The sequence below is a fragment of the Mastigoproctus giganteus genome, chromosome 12 (assembly GCF_048544385.1).
Source record: "Mastigoproctus giganteus isolate SK-2022 chromosome 12, ASM4854438v1, whole genome shotgun sequence".
Taxonomy (NCBI): Eukaryota; Metazoa; Arthropoda; class Arachnida; order Uropygi; family Thelyphonidae; genus Mastigoproctus; species Mastigoproctus giganteus.
The window spans coordinates 112,951,360-112,978,212 of NC_143586.1; the positions used below are offsets into that span (position 1 = coordinate 112,951,360).

The 26,853-nt window shown below is 38.4% G+C and overlaps 1 protein-coding gene across 5 annotated transcripts in view; it reads left to right on the top strand.

Annotated features, from left to right (window-relative positions):
* Positions 1 to 26,853, top strand: part of LOC150077345 (C2 domain-containing protein 5) — a 992,151-nt gene that overhangs the window by 871,726 nt on the left and 93,572 nt on the right. For all 5 annotated transcript variants that reach the window (XM_090386765.1, XM_090386767.1, XM_090386764.1 and 2 more), the window contains one exon: positions 17,851 to 17,925. In XM_090386765.1, the coding sequence (XP_090242891.1) occupies positions 17,851 to 17,925 (75 nt within the window). The remainder of the gene's footprint in view (positions 1 to 17,850; positions 17,926 to 26,853) is intronic.

Here is a 26,853-nt window from a genome sequence, read left to right on the forward strand (position 1 = left end):
GGTTAGGCAAGTGAAGGCTGATTATGAGAAATCCTTGGCAAAGGATGCAAAGAAAAACAACAGACTTTTTTACTTATGTAAACTCTAGAAAGAAGGAGATGAATCAGATTGGTCCACTTGATGTTGGGGCCCCGAGTGCCAAGCGAGTGATCTAGCGATTTTCAAAGCGTATTTTCTATAAAGAAGTAGTTAAAATTTCTAAAGTCTTTTACTTTCAAAGTTGTTTATTTTCTGGCTATTTATAAATAAAGAAGGAAACCTCCTACAAGAAAGGAAAAACACCTTTCTTTTGTATATATATATAACTAACTCTTGTAACACACTAATCACTAACTTTTATCGCTTGGTCACTGGTGGCACTGCTCCTGCCTCCACGTGGCGGGGCTGGTAACTTGGGAGAAGGAATCTCCTCTCCCGGGGCAAAAAGGAGCAACAATGGATTGCGACGAATATCCGCCAATATAGCCAACAGGCTCTCAACATATTGACACCCGTAGAAGGGAACATGATCCTAGTCTCTCGAAAAGAATGAGAACAGATTCTAGCAAACCAGAACCACCAGCTTTTCTGATAATGCATTCATTATCGAATCAACCAGTAAGCAATTTGTCTCCCTTTGTCATTCAAAGATGTCTTGAAAATTCAGCAGGAACACCAAAAATGGTAAAACGACTCCAGTCAGGAGATCTATTAATTGAAACCACGCAGGCAAGACACTCTGAACTGTTATTGAAACTGTCAACTATAAGCGGAATCCCAATTAAAGTCACACTGCATAATACACTGAATTCCTCTAAAGAGTAATAAGTGAGTGGGATCTACTAAACGTCACCGAAGAGGAAATAGTTACGAAATTACAAGAACAAAAAGTAACACAAGCAATGCGAATCATGATCCGGAAGGACGATGAACTAGTTCCAACACGAAACATCACATTGACCTTCAGTACACCAAATTTACCCAACTCAGTGAAAGCAGGCTACCTCCACTGCCGAGTCCGGGCATACATTCCAAATCCCTTAAGGTGTTTCAAATGCCAAAAATTCGGTCATTCTCAAACAACATGCAGAGGAGAAATTACATGTCCTAATTGTGGTTCGAAAAATCATTCTCAAGCAGATTGTAATGCAAAATCTCCAGAGAGCCCAAATTGTAAGAATGATCACCTAGCTTATTCAAAATCATGTGATCTGTGGAAAATGGAAAAAAAGATACAGAAGTTTAAGATTGAAAACAAAGTATCATATCAAGAAGCAAGAAGACAAGTCAAGGTAACTATGCCAAAACGCAGCTATGCTACTGCTACCCAAAACTGTCAAGCTGTTGCTACCCAAACAGAAGTGTCAATCCCACCTAACACATCCATTGCAGAATGGGCACTTTTAACAAATCAGCCCGCTAACAAACCTGTTTCAATCGACGAAATAAACAATACCCCACTCTCAGTTCCATCTAAAATTACATCAATCGATAAATTACAAAGGAAACCACAAAGGCAACGTGCCTCTGAATTGAAACAACCAAATTCAAGCAGCATGGACAGGGAAGCTGTAAATGCACAAGAAGAAATGGTCCTTGATCTTCATGCAGAAGATGCCATTGAGAGGGGTTGTTCATCTACTGGTACCGATGATGTAGAAGGTAGTTACAGAATATGGACACCCTTATTTTCCAAGAAAGGATAAGATAAAACATGATCATCAAAAGCAAACTGCTCCCTCTTACAAGAAACAGACAGAATCATCTTCCCTCTCTAAAACCAAATAATGATGCACATCGTACAATGGAATTGCAGAGGTTTACGCAGTAATACCGATGATATATACGATTTGATCTCACAATATAATCAGGTAGCCATTTGCTTGCAAGAGACTTACTTAAATCCACAGGTAACTTATTCGATTAAACATTTTACAGCCTATAGAAAAGATAGAATTAGTTCAAGCCATGCACATGGTGGAGTTGCAATTCTAGTGAATTGTAAATTTCCAGCAAGAAACATTCCTCTTCAGACCCACTTAGAAGCCATTGCAGTTCGTGTAGCAATGGTCAAAACAATAACTCTCGTCTCATTGTATCTTCCACCTAACAATATCTACACGTTGAAAGAATTAGAAGATCTTATAAAACAGATACCATCTCCTTTTTGTCTTCTTGGTGACCTAAATGCACATCATCCACTATGGGGATCTGCTCACATGGATAATAGAGGGCACTTGCTAGAAAAGCTCATAGACCAACTGAACCTAACTTTGCTGAACACTGGTCATAACACCTACACTCATCTCTCCACGGGATGTATGTCTGCAGTTGACTTATCTATATGTTCCCCTGAGTTACTTCCTACTATAGATTGGACGGTTTTAAATGATCTGCACAACAGTGATCATTTCCCAATAATATGCAGAATTCAAACAATGCAGACACCTTGCCCTGATCATCGGGTGTTATGGAAATTTTCTAAAGCAGATTGGGAAAAGTTCTCTGTCTCCATCTCCTTTGATAGCCAATTGATACAACTAGGGTCTATTGATGATGTCACCGAGCACATTACCAAACAAATACTAGCATCAGCTTCCAAAGCAATACCAATGTTTTCTGCTTTCAAACACAGAAACCTTAAACACTGGTGGAATGATGCTTGTGCCATAGCAAAAAAAAGAAAAAAAATAAAGCCTGGAATCTGTTCCGTAAGTTTCCAACCACCGACAACCTAATTCAATTTAAAGGGCTTAAGGCAAAAGCACGACAAATAAGAAGACAAGCCAAAAAAGAATCATGGATACAGTTTGCCTCTTCCATCACAAAAGACACTAGCAGTAAAATTATTTGGAAAAAAATTCGACAACTAAATGGAAAATTTTTACCAGTTTCTGCTCCAATTTTAACCAAGAATGGACAAGAAATATCTTCACCACAAGAAATAGCCAACGAGCTTGCAGAGACTTTCTCCAAAACTTCCGCCACTACGGCTTATGATACTTCCTTTCTACAAACTAAAGCCATAGCAGAAAAATATAAGATTAATTTCCAAACTACCCAGTCTCTAGCCTACAATCAACCTTTTCATCTTTTTGAACTCCAAACAGCACTAAACAGATCACCAAATAGCGCTGCTGGAGCTGATGGAATCTATTGTGTAATGATGAAACACCTAAACAATATAGCTCTGAAATTGCTAATAACATTCTTTAATCGGATCTTCCTTGAAGGTACCTATCCCTCTACCTGGCATCACTCCATTATTCTAGCCTTTCCCAAACCAGGAAAGGATCAATCACTCACACAAAATTTTCGACCGATCTCCCTCACCAGTTGTCTAGGTAAAACTCTAGAAAAAATGATACACAGGCAACTTACCTGGGTTCTTGAAACTCAAAACTTGCTAAACAACAATCAATTTGGATTCCGACAAAACAGATCCACTTTAGACCTCATGGTGAAAGCAGAGACTAACATCCGTAATGCTTATGTGAAAAATGAACACCTTGTAATGGTAAGTTTGGACATTGAAAAGGCTTTTGACACAACCTGGAGGTATGGCATATTGCGAAAACCTTTTTCCCTAGGATTGCGGGGACATTTACCGAAATTTATTCAAAACTTCCTCCAAAACAGAACTTTTCAGGTTCGTTATCAAACAGTACTTTCTCGTATTTATACCCAAGAAGAAGGTGTCCCGCAAGGGTCAATACTTAGCGCTACTCTTTTTTCACTTAGGCTGAACACTATAACCCACAATATTCCCAATACTGTCGAATTATACATGTACGCTGATGATCTCACTCTATCTTGCAGTTCAAAAAATATTCATACTATTGAAAGACAGCTGCAACTCTCCATAAATAAGCTAGAAATATGGACACAGCAAAATGGATATCGTATGTCAGAACAAAAAACTGTTGCAATTCACTTCTGCAAAAAACGCAAGCTGCATCTGGAACCGGAACTTCGGCTAAAGAACCACCTGATACCACTCACCAGTAATCTTCGTTTCCTAGGTTTAATGTTGGACACCAAACTTAACTTTGTTTCTCACATAACATATCTCCGAACTGTATGCTTAAAGAAACTAAATATTCTTCGGTCCATTTCTGCCATGAAATGGGGTGCCGATAGATACTCTCTCCTACATCTGTATCGTGCTCTTATCAGGTCCCGATTAGATTATGGAGCTGTTGTCTATGACTCTGCTAGGAAAAGTGCACTAACCAGGCTGAACACCATCCAACACAGTGCCCTTCTTACTTCGCTAGGAGCCTTTAGAACATCCCCTGTCCAGAGTCTGTATGTAGAGGTGTATGAATCTCCACTTCACCTTAGAAAGAAAATGCTGCTCCTTCATTATGCAGCCAAAATTCAAAGCCCTCCAGCCCATCCTGTTCGACCGTTGCTTCTCAACCCTGATTGGATCACCTTCTACAACGGCAAAGTTACAGAAAATAGACCCACTGGTATTCGATTAAAAGAATTGATGCATGCCTGGGACATAAACTTTGAGAATATGCTTCAAGAGAATGATGTACCTGATCCACCCTGGTCTGTAACTCTCCCTCACTGTGATAACTATTTTCAGCAATGGGGAAAAAAATCCCTGCCATATGAAAGTATTAAACAGCTACATAAAGGCCATGCCCTCAACAATGCTCAACGCTGTATAATATATACAGATGGTTCGAAAACAGACTCTTCTGTTGGTGCTGCAGCTGTCTTTTCCTCTTTTACACTTTCTATATCACTACCAGTTGAGTGTAGCAGTTACACTGCAGAATTATACGCAATAAAATTAGCCCTAGAAAATATAAACACTTCCCACAATACTAGCCATGAGTCCACACAGATTCCATGAGTGCAGTGTCCACTTTGGACAATAAACTTTCAATATCGCATCCCATCATAAAACAAATTTTTTCCTGCTTAAACCACCTATGAAGTAAGAACCATGCAGTGCTATTTTGCTGGATCCCAGGGCACTCTGGTATCACAGGTAATGAGAGATCAGATCAGGCAGCTAAACAACCAATCAGTGCAATACAATCACATTACCAAGTACCATATGTAGATTATTTGAAGCACATTAAAAAAATCAATGCAATCCAGTGGTCTGAAATCTGGAGGTACAAACGAACAACAAATTGCTCAAAATCAAAGAAAAACCAGCACTATGGAAATCTAGCTTAAGGAAAAACAGACAAGAAGAGGTTGTGCTAGCAAGATTACGCATAGGGCATACACATCCAACCCATATATATCTACTCAAGCAGGAGGTCCCACCTCAATGCATTCTTTGTGCTTTACCACTTACCGTCAAGCATATACTCTTAGATTGTAAGCAGTATTCCTATTTCGGAAAAAATAGTTTCCCTTCACTGTCACAACTGAAAGAGCCTCTATCACTTGCCCATATTATTGGAAACAATGCGAATTTAAAAGAACTATTTACCTTTCTTAAGCAGATACAAATATATGATTTTCTATGATTACAAACTGAAACCAAATTTTATATAAAAACATGTCATAAGAATAGGCACATTTTGGCCCTAGTTGCCCTTGTTCCCAAAATACCAATACCAATACTTGATGTTGGTGGTTCAACTGTTGATGATCCTGCTCAGATAGCTGAAAAACTGAATGAGTATTTTGCATCTTCGTTCACATGAATAATTCTGTAAGGATGGGGACAGAAATTTACTAACAGGGTGCTAAATGATTTCGTAATAATGGAGAGCAAAGTGGAGGAGAAATTGTTGAAGTTAAACATAAAAAAGGAACCTGGGGCAGATGGATTCTATCCAGTTATATTGAAGGAGGCAGTGAGGGAAGTAAGCAAACCCTTGGCCATAATTATGAAGCATCCTTAGATTCAGGTGAGGTCCCCATGGACTGGATCTGTACAATCATCATCATCATCATCAGCCATTTTAATCCACTGCAGGATGAAGGCCTCTCCAGCAACTTTCCAGTTCCTTCTGTTTTGAGCACTGGCCATCCATTTTCTACCCAAAAACTCATGATTTGCATCTATCCATCTCTGCCTTTGTCTTCCAGGTTTTCTTCTAGCTCCTCTTGGGTACCATTCTGTTATTTTCTTAGTCCATCTGTCATCATGTCTTCAAGCTATGTGTCCTGCCCAAGACCATTTTAGTTCTTTAGTTTTGAATGTCCTTTACTTGAGTTTGCTGCCTAATCCATGTGTTTCTCTTCTTATCTAACAGTCTGATTCCCAATATAATTCGTTCTATTCTTCGCTGTGTAGTTCTCAGCTTCTCTTCCATTCTTTTGGTGAGTGCCCAAGTTTCACTTCCATAAGTCATGGTGGGGAGTATACATTGATTCATTATTTTACGTTTCAGACAAACTGGGATATTGCTCTTCAGTATGTGACTATATTTCCTGAATGCTATCCATCCAAAATTCATTCTTCTCTTGACTTCCAGCCATTTATCATTATTACAGCTGATAACATGTCCCAGATAAGTATATGACTCCACCTTTTCAATTACTGCTCCTTCAATCATTATTTCCCTTTCCGTGGCATACTTGTTTATCATTACTTTTGTTTTAGCCATATTCATCTTTAGTCCAAAATCCTTACTAACTGTGCATAACTGATTAAGATTTTCCTCTAATTCTTTGGGATCGTGGCTTATGACCACAATGTCATCTGCAAACCGTAAAATGGTTTAGGTACTCTCCGTTCACATTGACTCCTTTCTGTGACCAGTCTAATCTTCTGAAAGCTTCCTCAAGGGCAGCAGTAAACAGCTTCGGAGATATTGTGTCTCCTTGTCGAACTCCTTTCTTGATTTTTAATTTCCTACTGTCTTTGTCTAGTCTAATAAAGGAAGTAGCACTCTCATATATTTCTTCAAAATCATAATATATGGGGTATCTATGCCTTGTCTTTCCAGTGCCCGAAACATTGCCTTATACTGTATGGAGTCAAATGCCTGTTTCATAATCCACAAATGCCAGGCATAATGGTGTTTTATATTCATTTGCTTTCTATTAGCTGTGATATTACGTGAAGGTGATCCATAGTTGAGAATCCTGTCCTAAAGTGAGCTTGCTCTTTCGGTTGATTCTCATTAAGTATTCTTTCTAATCTGTTAGTAATGACCCTTGTGAATAACTTGTAGATGTGGGATAAGAAGCTAATTGGTCTATAATTTCCAATTTCTGATTTATCTCCTTTCTTATGCAGCAAAACTATGATTGCATTATTCCACTGCTTAAGCGTCACACCTTTTCTAATGCACTTTGTGAAGAGCCTTGCCAGTTTTTGTGTTATGTCTCTTCCTCCTAATTTTAACAACTCTACAGTAACTTCATCTTCCCCCGGGGCTTTTCGATTCTTCATTTTCTTCAATGCATGTTCTACCTCATCAGGAAGAATATCAGGTATGTCGTATGTGTTGCTACTTTGCAATGCATCCTCCCCACTGCTGGTATCATTCCCTTGCTCCTTGTATAATTCTCTATAGTAGTCTTCTGCCACTTGAATTATGCCTTCTCTGCTGTTTATAAGTACACCATCGCTATTCTTCAGTTTCAGTATCATTTGTCTTTCTGTATTACTGCTCATGGCTGCTGATTTAAATCCTTTGTTTTCCCTTAATTCTTGTTCTACTTTTCTTGTGTTAAATCTTCTTATGTCCTCTCTGAGTCTCTTTCTATACAAATGTATAGATCTGTACAAATGTATCCCTAATTCACAAAGGGGGTTCAAAAAGGGTGAAGCAAATAATTATAGACCTGTTAGTTTAACTTCTGTTCTGGAGAAAATAATGGAGTCACTGGTTAAAGAAGTGATGCAGGATCACCTAGACAAGACTGCAGTAATAGTTCAGACACAGCATGGGTTTGTTAAGGGGAAGTCTTGTCTGACCAATTTTATTGGATACTACAATGTGGTCACAAAGGAACTGGTTACAAAAATACTTTTGACATCATATACAGTCAGTCCTCGTATAACACATGTTTACATTAGATGAATTCGATCATATACAATTTATAAATAGGGGAATGATATCGTTTGTAACACGAACCAAATTCGCTTGTGCACGATTCACCCTTGTGTTTACAACAAATGGCAGTTGAACGCGGAATCACCCCAACTGAATGCAACACGATAGGAATGAAGAGAAGATTCTAAAAATGTATTTATGTTTTTTTATATCAGTGAATGGCAAACACTTTTAGCCATAATAATGTAAAATCCCCACAATTCTAGCTATCGGTATTATTGCAAATGCAATTAGATCAAGTTTACTATCTGTTTATAACAGATTCCACTAGCAGGAATGCAACTGGAAATTGTTTTTAATGTTTTATGGTAGTAACCTCCGGAAATGTGCTTTACTAAAATGTTAGCTAGTGAGGCAGTAATAGTGTTTCTGCCTTTACAGTGTTGTTTATTCAGTTGCTACACGCAGCTTTGTTTATGTGTATCAAGCATGCTCCTCATTTAGTAATTGTGCTTTATTCCCTAAAAATGAGTAAAATACTTAAAAAGGTGTGAAAAGAAGCATCCTGGTGAAGACACTACAGATTCAGAAATAGACAGAGGTGGACTGGATCAAAAATTCTTACGGGGGAAAATTTGTAGCGGCCTCATACTAGCATTTATGACCAAAATCACACCGGCCTCCATCGGCTTCTGGCCTCCGGCCCACCGGGGTTTCCCCGTTAAGGCTTATGGCCAGTCGGCCTCTGTCGATAGAGAAAAAATGTGAAATTGTGAAATTCTTTGAGCGGAATGAAGGAACATGTGATATTGAACGTGATACAGACCTATATGAGACAACGCAAGAACAATTAGAAAGAAAGAATGCAGAGAAAATAAAAACATGTTTTCTTAGCAAGAACAACTCAGTGTAATGAAATCTATTAGATCAAGATACAAAGAATTGGAAAAGATGGAATGGTTGTCATTTGTTTGGATAGAAGATCAAACAGAACAAGTTTGCTCACAATAGAAGCAAAAGTATTAGCAATATTTTATTACGTAATGATCATAATAAAATACATATTTCATTACGATTATTTATTGTGTTTGGTAATGTTTTGGTTACAAATGTGTGTTCAATCTTGGGTGATCGGCACCTAACCCTGTTTTTCCCATAGGGCTTGTTATTTATATTGCACGAGGGTTTCTACGAACAGAACTATTGTATTATACGAGGACTGACTGTACTTGGATTTCAGGAAAGCTTTTGATACCGTTGCACATGGAAGACTGCTGTACAAATTGGAGTGGTATGGCATTAAGAGTGGTAATCAATGGACACTGCTCTTTGTGGACAAATGTTATTAGTGGAGTTCCCCAAGGTTCGGGTGCTGGGCCCATTGTTGTTTTGTGTATTTATTAATGATATTGATGAAGGTATATCAGGCTTAATGTCCAAGTTTGCAGATGATACAAACGGCAGTGTTTTTAATGATAGTAAAGACAGTATGCTACTGCAACAGGATATAGAAAAGTTAGGTAGATGGGCTGAGAATGGTAACTGAAGTTTAATATGGGTTACTGTTACCCATATGCAAATTATTGCATGTCATCATCATCATCATCATCAGCCATTTTCAATCCACTGCAGGATGAAGGCCTCTCCAGCAACTTTCCAGTTCCTTCTGTTTTGAGCACTGGCCATCCATTTACTACTCGCATATAGGTAACAGTAACCCAAGAGAAGCATACCAACTTTGTGGTACTACACTCAGGGAGGTGAAGAATGAAAAAGTAAAAAAGACTTGCAGGTAATTGTACAGTCGGATATGAAGTTCTCTTAGTAGTGCAGACTGACTGCCAGAGCAGTTCATGTTTTGTTAATAAGATATAGGGAATTTGCTAGCAGAGACAAGGAGGCGATTATACCTTTGTATAAGGCAATGGTCAGGCCACACCCTGAATACTGCGTACAGGTCTGTAGGCCTCATTTTAGGAAGGATGTAGAGTTGCTAGAACGAATATGGGGAAGGGCAACAAGATTGATGAGAGGAACAGAGGAGTTCTCTTACTAGGAGAGGCTTAAATTCTGTCAGTTGCAGCATCTGGAGACTAGGTACCTGCGAGGTGATCTGATTGAGGTGTACAAGGCCTTGAATGGTTTGAGAAGGCTCAATGCTGATGGAATACTTCCACTTGCTGAGGGCGCCTCCGTAGCCAGGTGGGAAGGAGCAGCAGTGCGTAGCACACGCTTCTTGATTAGACCGGGGTTCAAGCCCGTCACCACCAAATACGATGCGGAAAGGTCAGGGAATGACCACCGCATATCCCGGAGCAATATGGCCTTAGTTGCTAATGCTCCTAAAAAAAAAAAAACTAAACAAAAAAAAAACTAAACCACTTGCTGAGATTAAGAACATGAGGGGGCATAGATTCAAATTGAGGAAAGACAATTGTAGAATATATGAGCGGAAGTTTGCCTTTAGTCAGTGGGTAGTTGATTGCTGGAACAGACTTCCATCTGTTGTTGTGGAAGTTTATAGCTCAAATAAATTTATGGCTGAACTAGACAAACATTTGGAGCGACCGGATTGGTGAAATGGGGAGGTTTTTTTTTTTTTTTGGCTGATGATCTCTAAGCTTGCTTTCTGGCATATGCTTCAACTAATGCTAATATCAATGAATTTTTTTTCAAAATCCAGATTAGTGTAATTCTTCCCATTACGATGGGATTCGATGCAACATACCTGGCATTGACACAGAAGGTGGTTTCAAAGCTAAATGTGTGTTTGCTTTAACAAAAGAAAGGAAGGAGTGCCCAAAACAACCATGCACATCCGTGGCCCCCAGATACTACTGCACATTTCTGGAATATCATGGATTGGTTGAGTACATTCATACAAGAGTGTCCATGTGCAAGGCAAAGAATTTCCACCTCCTAGGAATGATTAAGTTTTTGAAACACATTTCCATTTTATTGACCTAACTGTTGTTAAATCATATTCTAAAATTAGCATTATTGTCCTTGTCCTGCTCATTGGTTTATTTTTTAATTTAGCTTTGAGATTTTGTTGGTTACTGCATAAAATACATAGAACCTCTCCACAGTGATTTGGCACAAATATTGTATATCATAACTTTCTACTGTAGTGGTAAATAGTTTGAAAGTTTGAATTATGAATTTTCTTGGTGATAGTAGACAATTTTATTAGAAAAATAAAATTAGCTTATACATTTACAAGCGTAACAGTATAGTGTAAACTCATTATCTTAATATATATATTTAATTACATAACTTAATAAAAGTAATACGTATTATTACCATATAACTGGTGTAGTAGTATTATTTCATTTAAATATATTACTATAGTGTGGTATTCTCAGTTAAATTAAATTTGAATGAAAATCATGCCTCAGACCAGAGCAGCAAGTCAAAGGACTCACAAAGTATTAGGAATGCTGTGGCTCAGGGAAGAACTGAGGAAGTGGCAGTTGCCCTCCTAATCACGGCCTCATGAGATGTACTCTTCGTCTGATGTTTGTGGATCTGTGTACAATAGGACATGATACTGCCAAAGGGGCTGTGTTTATTGAGTTCTGTGTAAGGTATGTGTGGATATTAGGCATCAACTCAGCATTCTGATCAGCATTTATGAGAGCTTGAAGAATAGGATAGATGCCCTCTAAGGAATTAAGCTGGGCCCATCAAGCTCTCATCTGCCCACCTTAATGACAGAGTTTGCACTTGCAGGTTCAGGGAACACAGCAGCAACCCCCAAGGCAGAATGCATGGTCTAACATGAGTTAGCTATTATCGGTGACTCTTTTGTCAGGGAAATGGGAAATATATTTTTCAAAAAACAATACGTGGAATATGACCAGGGTATATCTGCTGGGGACAAAATTTGATGACATAGAGCAGATGTTATCTTTTTAGGACTAAAAAAGTGGTGTTGTTGCACATGTTGGCACTAATGACATTAAGAGTAGAAGATCTGCTACTGAGTACAGAGCAATGCTGAGAAAAAGTCACAAGTCAGGGTTAAATTCGAAAGTGTTTGCAATTCTGCCTAGAAACGAAAGGAGTGAGTACATGACGAGAACTTTGTCAATCAATTTGGCCCTGGAGAGATTGTTGGGGTAGAATTTTTCCCAGCATGGTTTGTGCTTGTTAACAACAGAGATTGCTTCTACAGGAATGGGATACATTTAAAAAGAAAGGCTGCAAAAATAGTTGCTGATGCTATCGAGGCAGCATTAGGTGAGTTGGAAAACTGCTTGCTTGGAATGGGATACACAGACCATTAGATTAACAATAGCTGCAGGCAGATGTGAAAATGATTCTTGCACTGTTGGAACATGCAGCAGCCCAGAAAGGATGTACCGGAGATTTCAAGCCCTGCTTGGGTCATTATGGAACAAGGAAATACGTGGGCTGTGTTAGGGTAACTAGAGTAAGAACAGATTCAGGGATACTTGCATGTACACCAATGCTAGGAGCATAGTAAATAAATTTGAGAAACTTTACATGCTGGTCAAGTCTTCAATTGCAGGCATTGTAGGAATCAGAGACAGGGTGTCACACAGATGAATTTTAATATAGAGAGTACAGAAAAGACAAACAGACAGGAGGGTAGTACAAGGATGTAGCACAAGTATGTTATGGGCAAATGGACTGTGATGAGTACAATGAACAAAGATACATAGAAATAAAGTGTGCCAGTAAATCAGAATGTTTTATAATGGGGATTTTAATTTTCCAGAAATTGAATGGAATTTGTGGGTTGGTCCCTCACACACACTAGCAAGACTTTTGTGGATTTATTGAAGACCGTTTTCTACAAAGCATGTTAAAGAAGCAACAAGAGAGAATAATACTCTTTATCTGGTTATTAGCAGTGATTATTTCAGATAAACACATGCATTAACAATCTGCAGAAAAAGAACCGCTAGGTGGCAGTGATTACAGTGTATGTATTAATGTAGAATTTACTTAAAGATGTAACTACCATCAAGGGTAAAGGGAAGGTTTATGGTTTTGTAAAAGAGACTACAGAGGTCTCAGAAAGTGGAAACATTCAGGGAAATAATCATAGAAGCTAATAGGCTTTTCACACCAAGAAATGCTATTCAAGGCTTAGACTGAAATGGCTGTCAGATGAACTGCTGAGACACGTAGCAAAAAATAAAAATGCATGGGATGCATATAAATTATCAGGTGATACAGAAGCCTATGGTAGATATAAACTGGTCTGCAATCAAGTCACAAAGGAGGATAGGCAAGCCAAGACAAATTACGAGATATCTCTGGGGAAAGAAAGTAAAGAAAAGCAGCAAAGACTTCTTTACTTATTAACAGTAGAAGAAAGGGGTTCAATCACATTGGTCAACTTGATGTCGATGGTTTAACCGTTGATGAACCTGCTTGGAATGAATAGGGGTAGGGGTTGCTAGAAATTTATCAAACTCTAACAGGGAGCTGAATGATTTTGTGATAACTGAGATAAAAGTGGAAGAAAAATTGTTGAGGTTAAACATAAAAAAAAAAAAGATAACTGGGGAGAGAATTGTGGGATCTATCCAATCATATTAAGGGAGGCAGCAAAGGAGGTAAGCAAACCCTTAGCTCATAATCATGAGAATATCTTTGGATTCAGGGACAGAGCCTCTAGACTAGAGATGTGCATATGTATCCCCAGTATACAAAGGAGTGTCAAATGGTGCATGAATAATTACAGACCTGTTAGCTTACTTTCTGTTCCAGGGAAAATAATAGTCTCTGGTTAAAGAAGTGATTCAGGACCATGTAAGACAGCAGTGTAGTTATACTTCAGTCACAACGTGGGTTTGTTAAGGGGAGATTTGGTTGAATACTATAATGCAGTGACAAAGGAACTGGATGCAAAAAATAATTTTTATATTATTTACTTAGATAGTATGAATCAGAGCTGTACTACTCAATATGTTCTAAGTTGATAATAATATTAGTATAATAATAAGAGGAGTTTACCTCAATATAGTGCGTAGAACACTTCCGTATGATACCCTCCAGAAATTACGGAAGTAATTTCTCGAGGGTATCATATGGAAGTAATTTCTCGAGGGTATCATACGGAAGTGTTCTACGCACTATATTGAGGTAAACTCCTCTTATTATTATACTAATATTATTTACTTAGATAAATTTTTAAAAAAAAACATTGAGTAAATTCCTCTTTATTTCTAAATATTATTTACTTAGATTTCAAAAGCTTTTGATACACATAAAAGTTGCACATAAAGGACTCCTTTACAAATTGGAGCATTAAGGGAAAGTTTCTGCTGTGGATAAAGTGATAGTTGAATGAGAGAAGACAGAGAGTGTTTATTAATGGACATAAATTTAATGTTGTTAATGAAAATTTGCTAATGTCATTAATGAAGCCCTTGTTCTGTGTCCATTGTTGCTGTTTTCTATATTTGTTAATGATATTGGTGATGGCATATCATGCTTAATGTGTATCTATGTAGATGATTAGCATTAGTAGAGGCATACGATGCAAGTTTATACAACATCTGCAAAAAAAACCCTTTCCCATTTCACCCAGCCATTCACTCCAAAAGTTTGTCTAGTTGTACCTTGAATTTATTTAAGCTGTCAACTTCAACAACAACAGGTGAAAGTTTGTTCCAGCAATCAACCACCTGCTGGCTAAAGGCAAATGTGTTAGGAGGGTAGTTAATAATGGTATTGAAAATATGCTGCTTGAGCTAGGTATAGAAAAATTAGGCAGATGTGCTGAGAAATGTCAATTGAAGTTTAACATTGACAAATGCAAGCTATTGTATATGAGTAGCAGTAATCCCAGGATAACATATCAACTGTTGTACTACACTCAGGGTAGTAAAAAATGAAAATGACATGGCTTTAATTGATATGAGACAACTCTAATAGTATTTTTAGCTTAATGAGAAAAACAGATAACATAGATTTTAGCTAAAAACTCATTAATAGAAACAAGTTAAAGCATAGGTTAAAATAAGGTAAACAAGTCACCAAAGCTTTCAGATAGAAGTTATCCTTCCTCAGTGGCAAAAGCGTTATTACAAAAAGTGTTATTACAAATAAAAAAGAAGAATGCTTGATCATGGTGGTCATGCGAGGTGAAATGCGTGCCACAGGTACAGAAACAATTGGCAGTTGGAGGAAGAGGCTTGTTCTTTAACAGCGATGCTTGGGTATGCTGCATGCGCCAATGTTTATCATTCAGGAAGATAGCTGCTTCAATGATGGGGTGGATGCGATCTCCTTTTTTCCAGTTAAAGGAATCGCGACAACACGAGATGTGAGCAGTTCCAACCACAACGACATTGGTGGCAGGATTGGTCGATAATTTTAACATTGTAGTAAGAGTCGATGTCGTGTTGGGTAGATCGGAAGTGCTCCGTAATTGCTGAGTGTTGCAAATCCGCAGAACAGATTGCTCTCTCATGTTCAGAGACTCTATCTTTGATCCTTCTGCCAGATTCACCAACATAGTAGCCAGTGCAGTCATGGCAGAAATGCGGTACACTGAACCCACTCCACAGGGGGGGGGCAACCATGTCTTTACCCCTGAGATGAGGGACCGTAATTTCAACTTGCAACTTCCTGCCTGGAAGTTGCAAGCACTTTATCCCGTAAGACTTAGAGTTGTGACAGGTTCGGGTAGTAGAGGATAAAGACAGTCGAGGTGGAGTCATCGCTACATGTGACTCTGGAGTTTGCTACATGGTCACGGGTCTGTAGGTCACGTCTATCCAAGGCACTGTTAGGGTAGCCATATTTACCCAGGTCCACTTTTACTCTAACAATCTCAACGCACCTCTCATCCACAGAACTGGAGTGGGTCCAGGTACGGGTTAATGGGGCTCGCGCGGTACCGAGAACTGACTGTGAGCATGTGCTGACCAGTAGTTGGTGAATTGGCCAGGCACACATTGGTTAGCAATGGACCGAGGTCTTTAAATGCATGCCTTTGCACTGACCAAGGGTAAAGGAAGAGCACTGTCCGACTCCAGGCAAACTGAATAAAGAGCAACAGAGAGTTGGTCCCCACAAAAGTCGGTCTCCTGACTCACAGGGAATGATGACAAACACATCATCGACATAGTGAAGGCTATGGGATCTGGCAGATCCACAAAAGCGCAATCCTCCAGTTCCTCCATAGCAATGTTTGTTGTGACCAAGCTGATGGGTGCACTCATGGCTGTGCCATGAATTTGACAGAAAAAGGATTCATCATACATAACAACGCCACCAGTCATGCACAACTCGAGGGCAGCACGAACATCATTTTCAGATAGTGAAGTTCTGCTTCCCAGGGTCTGGTCGTTGTCCAGTAGTAGTTTGGCACATGTGATGGCCAGTTGGACAGGAACTGAAGTGAAGAATGATACTATGTCGAACGAGGCCATAACCTGATCTTCTGAAATTGTTAGACCAGAAACCAGGTTTAGAAACTCTCCGCTGTTGGAAATCGTGTGAACAGTCTTACCCAACAGAGGCAAAAGCAGGTTTGCAATGAATTTCGACAGCTCATATGTCTGGGAATTACAACAGGAGAATGATGGATCATAAGGGGACATCTTGCTTGTGGACTTTCGGTAAACTGTAGAACTGTGGAATCTGGCATCCAAAGGTGGTAGTCACTGGTGCAAGGATCCAGAGATTTTGCCAGACTTGAACCAACGGTAGACCAAGCTGTTGACTCTGGCCTCCCATTGCTCTGGGATCATCACAGGAAAGTCGGGTACAAGCTTGAAGACAGAGGTGTCCTGTAGGAGAGATAGAGCTTTCATGTCATAGTCCAAAAGATTTAGAATGACCGTTCAATATCCCTTATCCGCTGATAAAATGACAGTGGAATTATCCCATCTCAACGAGTTGAGGGTAGAGATTTGAGGCCAGTTAAGATTAGAGCTAACTGGACAGGCACACTGTAGGATAGTTGCCGTTTTGAGGCGGACTGCATTGGCAGTCTCTTCGGGCAATGACAACAACACTTCAACACCCATAGCAAGTTCCATGACTGGGGGGACTGCAGAGGAGAACGGCAAACTTCATCCTTAGGTTAAGTTGATCAGACTGCTCATCAGACAAGTGTTTTTCACTCAGGTTTAGTATGAACTGAGAGCGATCCAGGCTAGGGGCTCTTTGCTATTCACCAGTGTTATGGGCCTCCCAAACTAATTTGTTAAACTTACTTTGCTGTCGAGAGAGATAATGGTCAGATTTCTGGACTGCTTGGTACATAAGGTTTGGATCACATTGGAATATACAGAGGAGGGGACCAGGCTCCTGAGTTCAAGCATGAGGATGGCTTTGCTGGTGGAAGCTCCCCTCAGGTTCTGGTGAAGACAGCCAATCCAGATATTTCGAGTTCTGAAACTGAAGTTCTGACGGGCGCACTTCATATATTCACCAACTACTGGTCAGCAAATGCTCACAATCAGTTTCTCTGTACCGTGTGAGCTCTATTAACTCCCGCCTGGACCCACTCCAGTTCTGTGGATGAGAGGTGCACCAAGATTGTTAGAATAAAAGCTGACCTGGCTAAATGTGGCTACCCTAACAGTGCCTTGGATAGGTGTGACCTACAGGCCTGTGACCACGCAGCAAACCCTAGAGCCACACATAGCAATGATCCTGCCTCAACCGCCTTTATCCCCTACTACCCGAACCTGTCACAACAACAACTCTCTAAGATCTCATGTCTCTCAAACTTTTATTTTTGTTCTTATACTCAATATATAATAATCATGAGATAATGTAATTCAGTATTGTATTCTTTTGAAATACGTATTTGCATTATATTGTCTTGAGAAAATTATGTTTCTGTATATAAAATAATAAGAAAGTAATTATTATTATCTTCTGTAAGGTGGCTTCTTATCATCAGAAGAATCAGAAGGAGTTCCCACTATAGATGAAAATAAAACCAGAGTTTCTAATTCAAGTAAGTGAATTTGAATGACTTCACCACGTTAAGTTTTACAAGATTGGTAATAGTACTGGCAAATGATGCAATGAAGCAAACTTATACAGCAGTATCAGCCGACAGGGATAAAAAAAAAAAAAAAATCTATCCACTTCTTTTTCAACTATCTTCACCCTTCTAGTTACTGGCACTTTGTGTAACTTTCACATCCATTTATGCATACTTTATTCAATATATTAATACAAACATATATATATATATATATATATATATATATATATAAAGGCATGTTGATTTAAGTCACAAAATTAAAAGCAAGACTAAAGACTTATATGCCCAGTATAAGCAACAAAACTAAATAAACTAATAATAGTAATAATAAAGCAGTGTGTCACAGTCTTTAATACAATCCTTGATTTCATAAACTGTAAAGATGCTGTGACATATATTCCATGCTGTTACTGAGAGATAAGCTTTGCTTCCTTTGCTAATACTGATATCAGTATCTTTCTTACAACTGTAGCATCAAAATTCAGATAATTTTGATATTGGAGTTTTAAGAAAGATACTGATACAGACTGAAACATGCTTAGGACTTTTTTGTGGACAGTTCACTAGACTAAAACAAGTGGGAACTGTCATCTATAAATATCTTTATTTAAATTATTTAATTATTCGATAAACCATTACTTCGATTAATATCAATACATTATTCATATTAATTAATGTAATAAGTTATGAATTAGTTATTAATTAGCTATTAACAGTAGTTCTTTTTTTCTTTTTTTTTTAATATTTCATTAAATATTTCACATTTGTATCAATTATTACGATAAATTACCTTAAATGTTCTTTCGGAAATCGGTGGAATCGCACTCCAGCTTTGTTACAAAAGAAATACTTCTTTCTATCCACAATGTCAGAGACAACTACACAAATAATTATGGCCCCGGGTGCCAAGCGATATTTGTATGATTCATAAATTGCTCTTCAAAGGCGATTAAAGTTATTTTTAAGTTCTTACATTTCTCTAAAGTCTTATTTTTAAAACTGTTCTACGCTTGGCCTCCCAGTGGCAGGGCCGGAAACCTTGGCAGATAAGTCCTCTTGCCAAGGGCTAAAAGGAGCAAAGACGGAAAACAGACCAACCATCAGGATATTGAGAACGATAATCCAAAGAGACAAAAGACTGATCTGATGGAGCAACTTTGCCCATCATTCTTAATCATCCACTCACTTACTAGTCAGCCCATGAATAAATTGTCTCCCTTTGTCATACAAAAACACCTGGAGGGTATTGCAGGATCTCCCAAGACGGTGAAGAGACTGCAATCAGGAGACTTACTAGTAGAAACCACAAACCACAGACATTCTGAGAAGCTTTACATCTTACAAGCTTTGCTGGCATTCCAGTTAAAATATCTCCTCACACAACCCTAAATTCATCTAAGGGTGTCATATCAAGTTGGGACCTATTAAACCTCACCGAGGAAGAAATAACCCAAGAGCTGCAGGGTCAACATGTAATTGAAGCAAGACAAATAATGATTAAAAAAGATAATCAACTTACACCTACCAGAAATATTATTCTCACATTCAATACACCCAACTTACCTTCCTCTCTAAAAGCAGGTTATTTACTTTGCCACATCTGCCCTTATATTCCAAACCCTTTAAGATGTTATAAATGCCAGAAGTATGGCCACTCACAAACTGTATGCAGAGGAGTTCCTGTCTGCCCCAATTGTGGATCCTCAGATCACATACAAACTAACTGTACAGCTACAAAAATTTGCAAAGGTGACCATCCTGCATATTCTAAGACATGTGAAAAGTGGAAAACCGAGGAAAAAAATAGTAAAATACAAGGGTGAGAACAAAATCAGTTACCAAGAAGCGAGAAAAGTAGTTGCACCTATTATAACCAAAAACTATGACATATGCCAATGCTGTAAAAAAAGTATCAAACAGTCTCCACTCAAATTGATGTAACAGTTCCCACTAACAAATCAATTTCTGATTGGGCTAGAAATGTTCTTTATAAGCAACAATCCAAGTTCTCTGACCAGGCAAATAATACTCCTCTGACAATACTAGTGGCATCTCCTACTCCAGTCATAGATACCATATCAAAGTATATATATATTAGTATTAGTATTAGTATTAGTAACGGCCGTATGGTGCAAGAAAGCCTATGGCTTATGCTGCACCAGCCAAAAAAAAAAAAAATAAAATAAAAATAAATAATAATAATTAATAAATAAATAAATAATAATAATTAATAAATAAATAAAAATAATAAAATGAAATAAAAAATAAATAAAAAGGAAATTAATCCTATCATCCTATGCGCTTCCCTTACCCAAAAGTACAATCCAGATGACCTTTGAATTTCCCCAAACTGTCGGCCTCTACCACCCATGAAGGCAACTTATTCCAGTAATTTATAACTCGCTGGCTAAAATAAAACTTCCTGCAGTCCAATCTAAACATTTCCCCCCGTAACTTGAATTTATGTCCCCTAGTTCTAGCATCATTTATAATCTTGAAAATTTTGTCCTCATTCATTTTACTGATGCCTCTCAGAGCCTTAAACACCTCAATCAAATCTCCTCTAAGGTGTCTAGTTTCCAAACTCTGCAACCCACATATTCGAAGTCTTTCTTCATAAGAACGCCCTTTTGCCGATCTCACCAGGCGAGTTACCCTTCTTTGCACCCTTTCAAGAAGCTCGATGTCTTTCTTTAGGTGCGGTCTCCATACTTGAACACAGTATTCCAAGTGTGGTCTAACGTAAGCCTTATATAATGGGATTATCACGTCCCTATCTCTACTTGAAAAAGTTCGATAGATCGTCGATAGGACACCATGGGCCTTCCTTGCAACCTGTTTACAATGCTCAGAGAATTTCATGTCTGACCGTATCGTAACACCCAAGTCCCTTTCCTCCAGTACTGGGTTTAGTTGAACTCCACCAAGTGAATAAGTTATTTTGGGATTACTGTTTCCCAGGTGTAATACCTTACACTTTGTTGGATTAAAGCACAGCTGCCATTTTTCTGACCATTCTTGAAGTCTATCGAGGTCTCTCTGAAGAAGCTCAGCTTGACAGTGATCATTAACTACTCTACCAATTTTAACATCATCTGCAAATTTAGACATCACGCCCTCTATCCCTTCATCAATGTCGTTTATGAAAATTAAAAACAACAGTGGTCCTAATACTGATCCTTGGGGAACCCCACTTCTTACATCAACCCAATCTGAGGAATAGCCATTTATCACAACCCTCTGCCTCCTGCCCTGAAGCCATCCTTCTATCCATCTAAGGATTTTCCCAGTGATTCCAACCTGTTCCAGCTTATAAAGCAACCGCTCATGTGGGACTGAGTCAAAAGCTTTGCTGAAATCTAAATAAACAATGTCGAAATTATTCCCTAAATCCAGCTCGTGAGTGACCCTTTCGAAATAGCGAACCAGATTTGTTAAACATGATTTTCCCTTTACAAAACCGTGCTGAGTATCCTTGAGAATTTCAATTCGATCCAAATGATCCTGAATTCCACCCTTGATCATTGCCTCCATGATTTTCCCTACTATTGAAGTCAGACTGACAGGTCGATAATTTCCCACTTCACTTTTAGAGCCACCCTTATGTATGGGAGATACATTTGCACTTTTCCAATCCAAGGGAATCTCCCCAGAGTCTAGTGATGCTCGCATAACCAGCCTCAGTGGTTCAATGCACTCGCTTGCCGCCTCTCTCAAGATTATAGGGTATATTCCATCAACTCCAGGAGCCTTACTGGTCGGTAGGCTTGAAAGTTTTTTCATTAAATAATCTTGCGAAATTTCAATATCATTAATTACATATTTTTCAACTTCGCTCCCACAATTTCCCATTGCCACAAAAGGCTTTTCATTTGTAAATATCGATGCAAAATAACTGTTGAGTTCATCTGCAACGGCAGCTGGTGAATTTATTACTATCCCCTTTCCCTTACGTAAAGGTCCGATCTGGTTTGTCCTGCTCTTCTTGACATTTATATATGTGAAGAATTCTTTATCCCCCCTCTTTGCTCTGTTTGCTAGTGATTTCTCATAAACTGCCTTTGCCTGTCGAACCTTTTCTGTGGCTCTATTACACATCACCTTGATATATATATATATATATATCAAACGCAAATGTAGTGAAAAATATTCAGGACACAACCAAGGACCCAGATGGCACATCGGTGAAGGTAAAGAAAGCCTGCACAAGAACAACAAGAAACATCAGATAACTTATGCAGAAAATTAGTTTCCTGATATGGCACTCTAGCACTGCTCACTCGGTAAACAGGTGGTAGGTGTTATCAGTCTTGAGCAAAGTCGAGAATGATATATTGATTGACATGTAGGCATGGCAAATGATGTGCTGATTGGTGGGCGAACACAACACATGATAATATCGGTTTAGTATCACTTTAGCAGCACTAATGGTAACTTGTCCTAATCGCACATGCCCTAACCTTTTTTCACTATTACAGTATTCCATAATGGTGAAAAAAGTTCAGGTTACCTCGACTTGAATCCGATGAGAGCTTAAACCCCTCCCAAAATGGAGGGGGTAATCTAACCTTTTTTCTTTAGAATCATTGGTGGACTAGCACATCAATTTTTTATTAACAAAATATTAATTTTTTATTACTGTACTTTTATTTTTAAAGACAGCTCGTGCAGATACACACGTATCATAATGTCAATCAGCACTTTAATAGCTATTCAGTATATATATATATATATATATATATATATATATAAAGAATCTTTCTTTCTTTCTTTTTCTATTATTTCCCAACCTAACGTTTAAGTTTAGGTCGCAAAATACAATGAAACCTTTTCTTTTATTTCCTAACCTACCATTTAAACTCAGGTTATGAAATACAACGAAAAACAAAGAAACCTTTTCCTTTTTTCGTAACCAAACCTAAATCAATAATGCAGTAAAAACATTCATCAACTCCAAAAATCTGCTTTTAATGATGAGAAAAAAAAAAAAAAAACACAATGAAGAACATAAAAATGATAGAACAAAACTTTCTCGGGAAAAAAATTCATGAGTTCAAATCATACAGTTGGACCTGAATAGCTATTCGCAATTTGAGTAACAATATTGTGAAAAGTATCTTCATGATTTTTCCCATAAATTTGACGCCACATATATTCATTGATGTGACCCATCAACATATGTTTACAGCTGCCATTTACTCTTTTAATTACACTTTTTAGTTTCTTCCATTGGACTTCGATATTATTCGCATGTGCTCCTGTATGTGGATCTTCAAAATGTTCCTTGTGTTTCACTGTTAAATGTATAATTCTTTTTTTCTAAGGCCGTAATACGGCTATATGCACGCCATTCATGTGTTATGATGGTAGTATTTTTCTTCACTACTTTTCTAATAATGCACAAAAGAGTTTTTGCTTTCCGATATTTTATCAATTTCATGAAGACGAATTTAGATTCTCTTTTGAACACACCAAACACCCATTTCTTGTTACCAGTTAAATTTCATCCTCTGTGATGTTTTGGTTTTACCAATACAGTTTCGTCTGCTTCTACAATTTTCCCTGATCCACCTAACTTAATCGGTTTCTTTATCAAATGCAATTCGCAAATATCTCTTAGTTTCTTATAAAACTTAATTGCTGTCACTTTTGAAATCTCCAGATGGAATGCTGTTGTAGTTACTGGCATGCACATTGACCAAAAGTATATAATGTACATTATCTTTTTAAATGAAAGTTTTGTATTTTCCATAAAACTGTTTCAATAAAAAAACTGCCGAAGAACATTTTTTACAACACCACAACTTTCCACGACTCTGTTCGTGATTCAATTAGTTGAAAATAATCATTGCACTTAAAACAGTACAATTTCTTTCTTATCGATTTAGTTTTCATCAAAAAATCAAGCAATGTTTTATTTTCCTTACAAATTTCTTTCATCTTTAAAATATTCATCGCTACTATTACCTGTTAACCGTTCATTACAAAACTATTATGCACCGTTCTTTACTGGTAAATACACATCATAATGCCAACCAATGACTACACAGTAGCTTGTCGTCTGTCGCACCCATCACCAATCATTTCATCGTTTGCCACGCCTACCTGTCAATCAATATATCCTTCTCGATTTCTCCTCCAGACCGATAACACCTACCGTCTGTTTACCAAGTGAGCAGCTCTAGAGTCCGGTGTCGGGAAACTAATTTTCCGCGTAAGTTATCCGACGTTTCTCGTTGTTCTCGTGCAGGCTTTCTTTACCTTAGCCAGCACATCCATACAGGGAGATCCCCTTCTAGAAATCCATGCAGAAGAAGAAATGGACACAGGTTGGCCAATTTTCTCCCAAAAAGATAAACCTAAATTGGAATGTCATAAGCCAGTAACTTTCAAAAAGCAATTAGTATAGCTCCATCAATTAAGCACAAATAATGCCTTGTATTTTACAATGGAACTGCAGAGGCTTTCATTGCAACACAGATGATATCCATGATCTAATTAACTGATATTCTCCAATTGCCAGGAAAGTTGTCTTCAGGAAACTTACATAACCTCGCAAATTTCATAACCTTCAATAAAGAACTATTGTTTTTATCGAAGAGATAATACAGCAAATGCTGCCCATGGTGGTATAGCAATCCTGACAGATTCAAAGATCCCAACTAAACATATTCCACTTCAAACTGAAATAGAAGCTGTTGCTGTTCATATAACTCTCCATATTTCAATAACACTTGTCTCAATATACGTACCACCAAACCACTTGTCTCAATATACCAACCACCACCAAACCACTTGTCTCAATATACCCACCACCACCAAACCACTTGTCTCAATATACCCACCACCAAACCACTTGTCTCAATATACCCACCACCAAACCACTTGTCTCAATATACCTACCACCAAACCACTTGTCTCAATATACCTACCACCAAACCATACTTACTGTTTAAAAGATCTTGAAGATCTCTTCATACAGATACCTCCACCTCTTTGTATAGCATTAGTAGAGGCATATGATTCAAGAAAGCAAGCTTATTCAGCATCAGCCAAAAAAAAAAAAAAAAAAACACAACCACTACTCCCATTTCACTCCTCCGTTCGTTCGAAATACCTGTCCAGCTGAGCCTTAAATTTGTTTAGGCTATCAACTTCAACAACAAGTGATGGAAGTCTATTCCACAAACCAACTGCCCGCCGGCTAAAGGCAAATTTCCGCACATCTATTCGACATCCATCCTTCCTCAATTTGAATTTATGCCCTCTCAGGTGATTATTCTGAGCAAGAGGAAGAATCCCATCGGCATTGAGCATGCTCAAGCCATTCAAAGCCTTATACACTATCAGATCACCTTGCCAATGCCTAGTCTCCAGACTCTGTAATTTGCAAAACTTAAGCCTTTCTTCGTAAGAACAACCCTTGGTTCCATTCACTAATCTTGTTGCCCTTCTCTGTACTCGTTCCAGCAGCTCTACATCCTTCTTGAAATGAGGCCTCCAGACCTGTATACAGTACTCAAGGTGTGGCCTGACCAATGCCTTATACAAGGGAATAATCACATCCCTATCCCTTCTAGAAAAATTCCTGTATATCATTCACAAGACACCATGAGCTACTCTTGCAGCTCGTCTGCACTGCTCAGAGAACTTCATATCTGTCTGCACAATTACACCCAGGTCCTTTTCATTCTCTACCACTGTCAGCGTAGTACCACAGAGTTCATACGTTGATCTGGGGTTACTGTTTCCCATATGTAGTACTTTACATTTGTCAATGTTAAATTTCATTTGCCACCTTTCAGCCCATCTGCTCAACATTTCCAGATCCTGTTGCAGCAGCATAGCAGCGGTAGTGTCCTTAACAACCCTGCCAACCGTTGTATCGTCTGCAAACTTGGACATTAAGCTTGATATACCATCATCAATATCATTTAGAAATACAGAAAACAACAATGGACCCAACACTGAACCCTGAGAAACTCCACTAATAACATTAGTCCACGTTGAGCAGTGTCCATTGATTACCACTCTCTGTCTTCTGCCACTCAACCATCCCTTTATCCATAGTAGCAGTTTGCCTCCAGTGCCGCACTGCTCCAATTTGTGCAGCAGTCTTCCATGCGCAACAGTATCAAAAGCCTTTCTAAGATCCAAATATATATCAAAGTTATTCCCTGCATCCAGTTCTTTTGTGACTACATCATAGTATCCAATCAAATTGGTCAGACAAGACCTGCCCTTAACAAAACCATGCTGTGTCTGAGCTATAACTGAATTCTTGTCCAGATGATCCGTCAATGCTTCTTTAACCAGTGCCTCCATTAATTTTCCTGGAACCAAAGTTAAACTGACAGGTCTATAATTACTTGTGCCAGCCTTTGATCCTCCTTTGTGAATTGGGGTTACATTTGCACAGCTCCAGTCTATGGGTACTTCCCCTGAGTTCAAAGAAGCTCTCATAATTATGGCTAGGGGTTTGCTTACTTCCTTTGCTGCCTCCTTTAATATAACTGGATAGATCCCATCCACCCCAGGTGCCTTTTTTATGTTTATCCTCAACAATTTCTCCTCCACTTTCCTCTCAGTTATTAGAAAATCATCTAGATCACTGCCAATATTTACTTCACCTACGACATTCCCCTTCCTGAATAACTCCTCATGTGGGAATGTAGATGCAAAATACTTGTTTAGATTGTTAGCCACCTGAGCAGGATCCTCAACTGTTGAACCATCAACATCCAGTGGACCAATCTATGTCATCAGATTCATGGATGATGTTGAGGTCTAGGATATTCTTTTCTCTAGTACTTTCCCTGACATTTTGATACAAATAATAGTCATCTAGTTGATTTAAAAATTTTGTTCCCCATGTCGAGTTTCCTTCCCATTTAC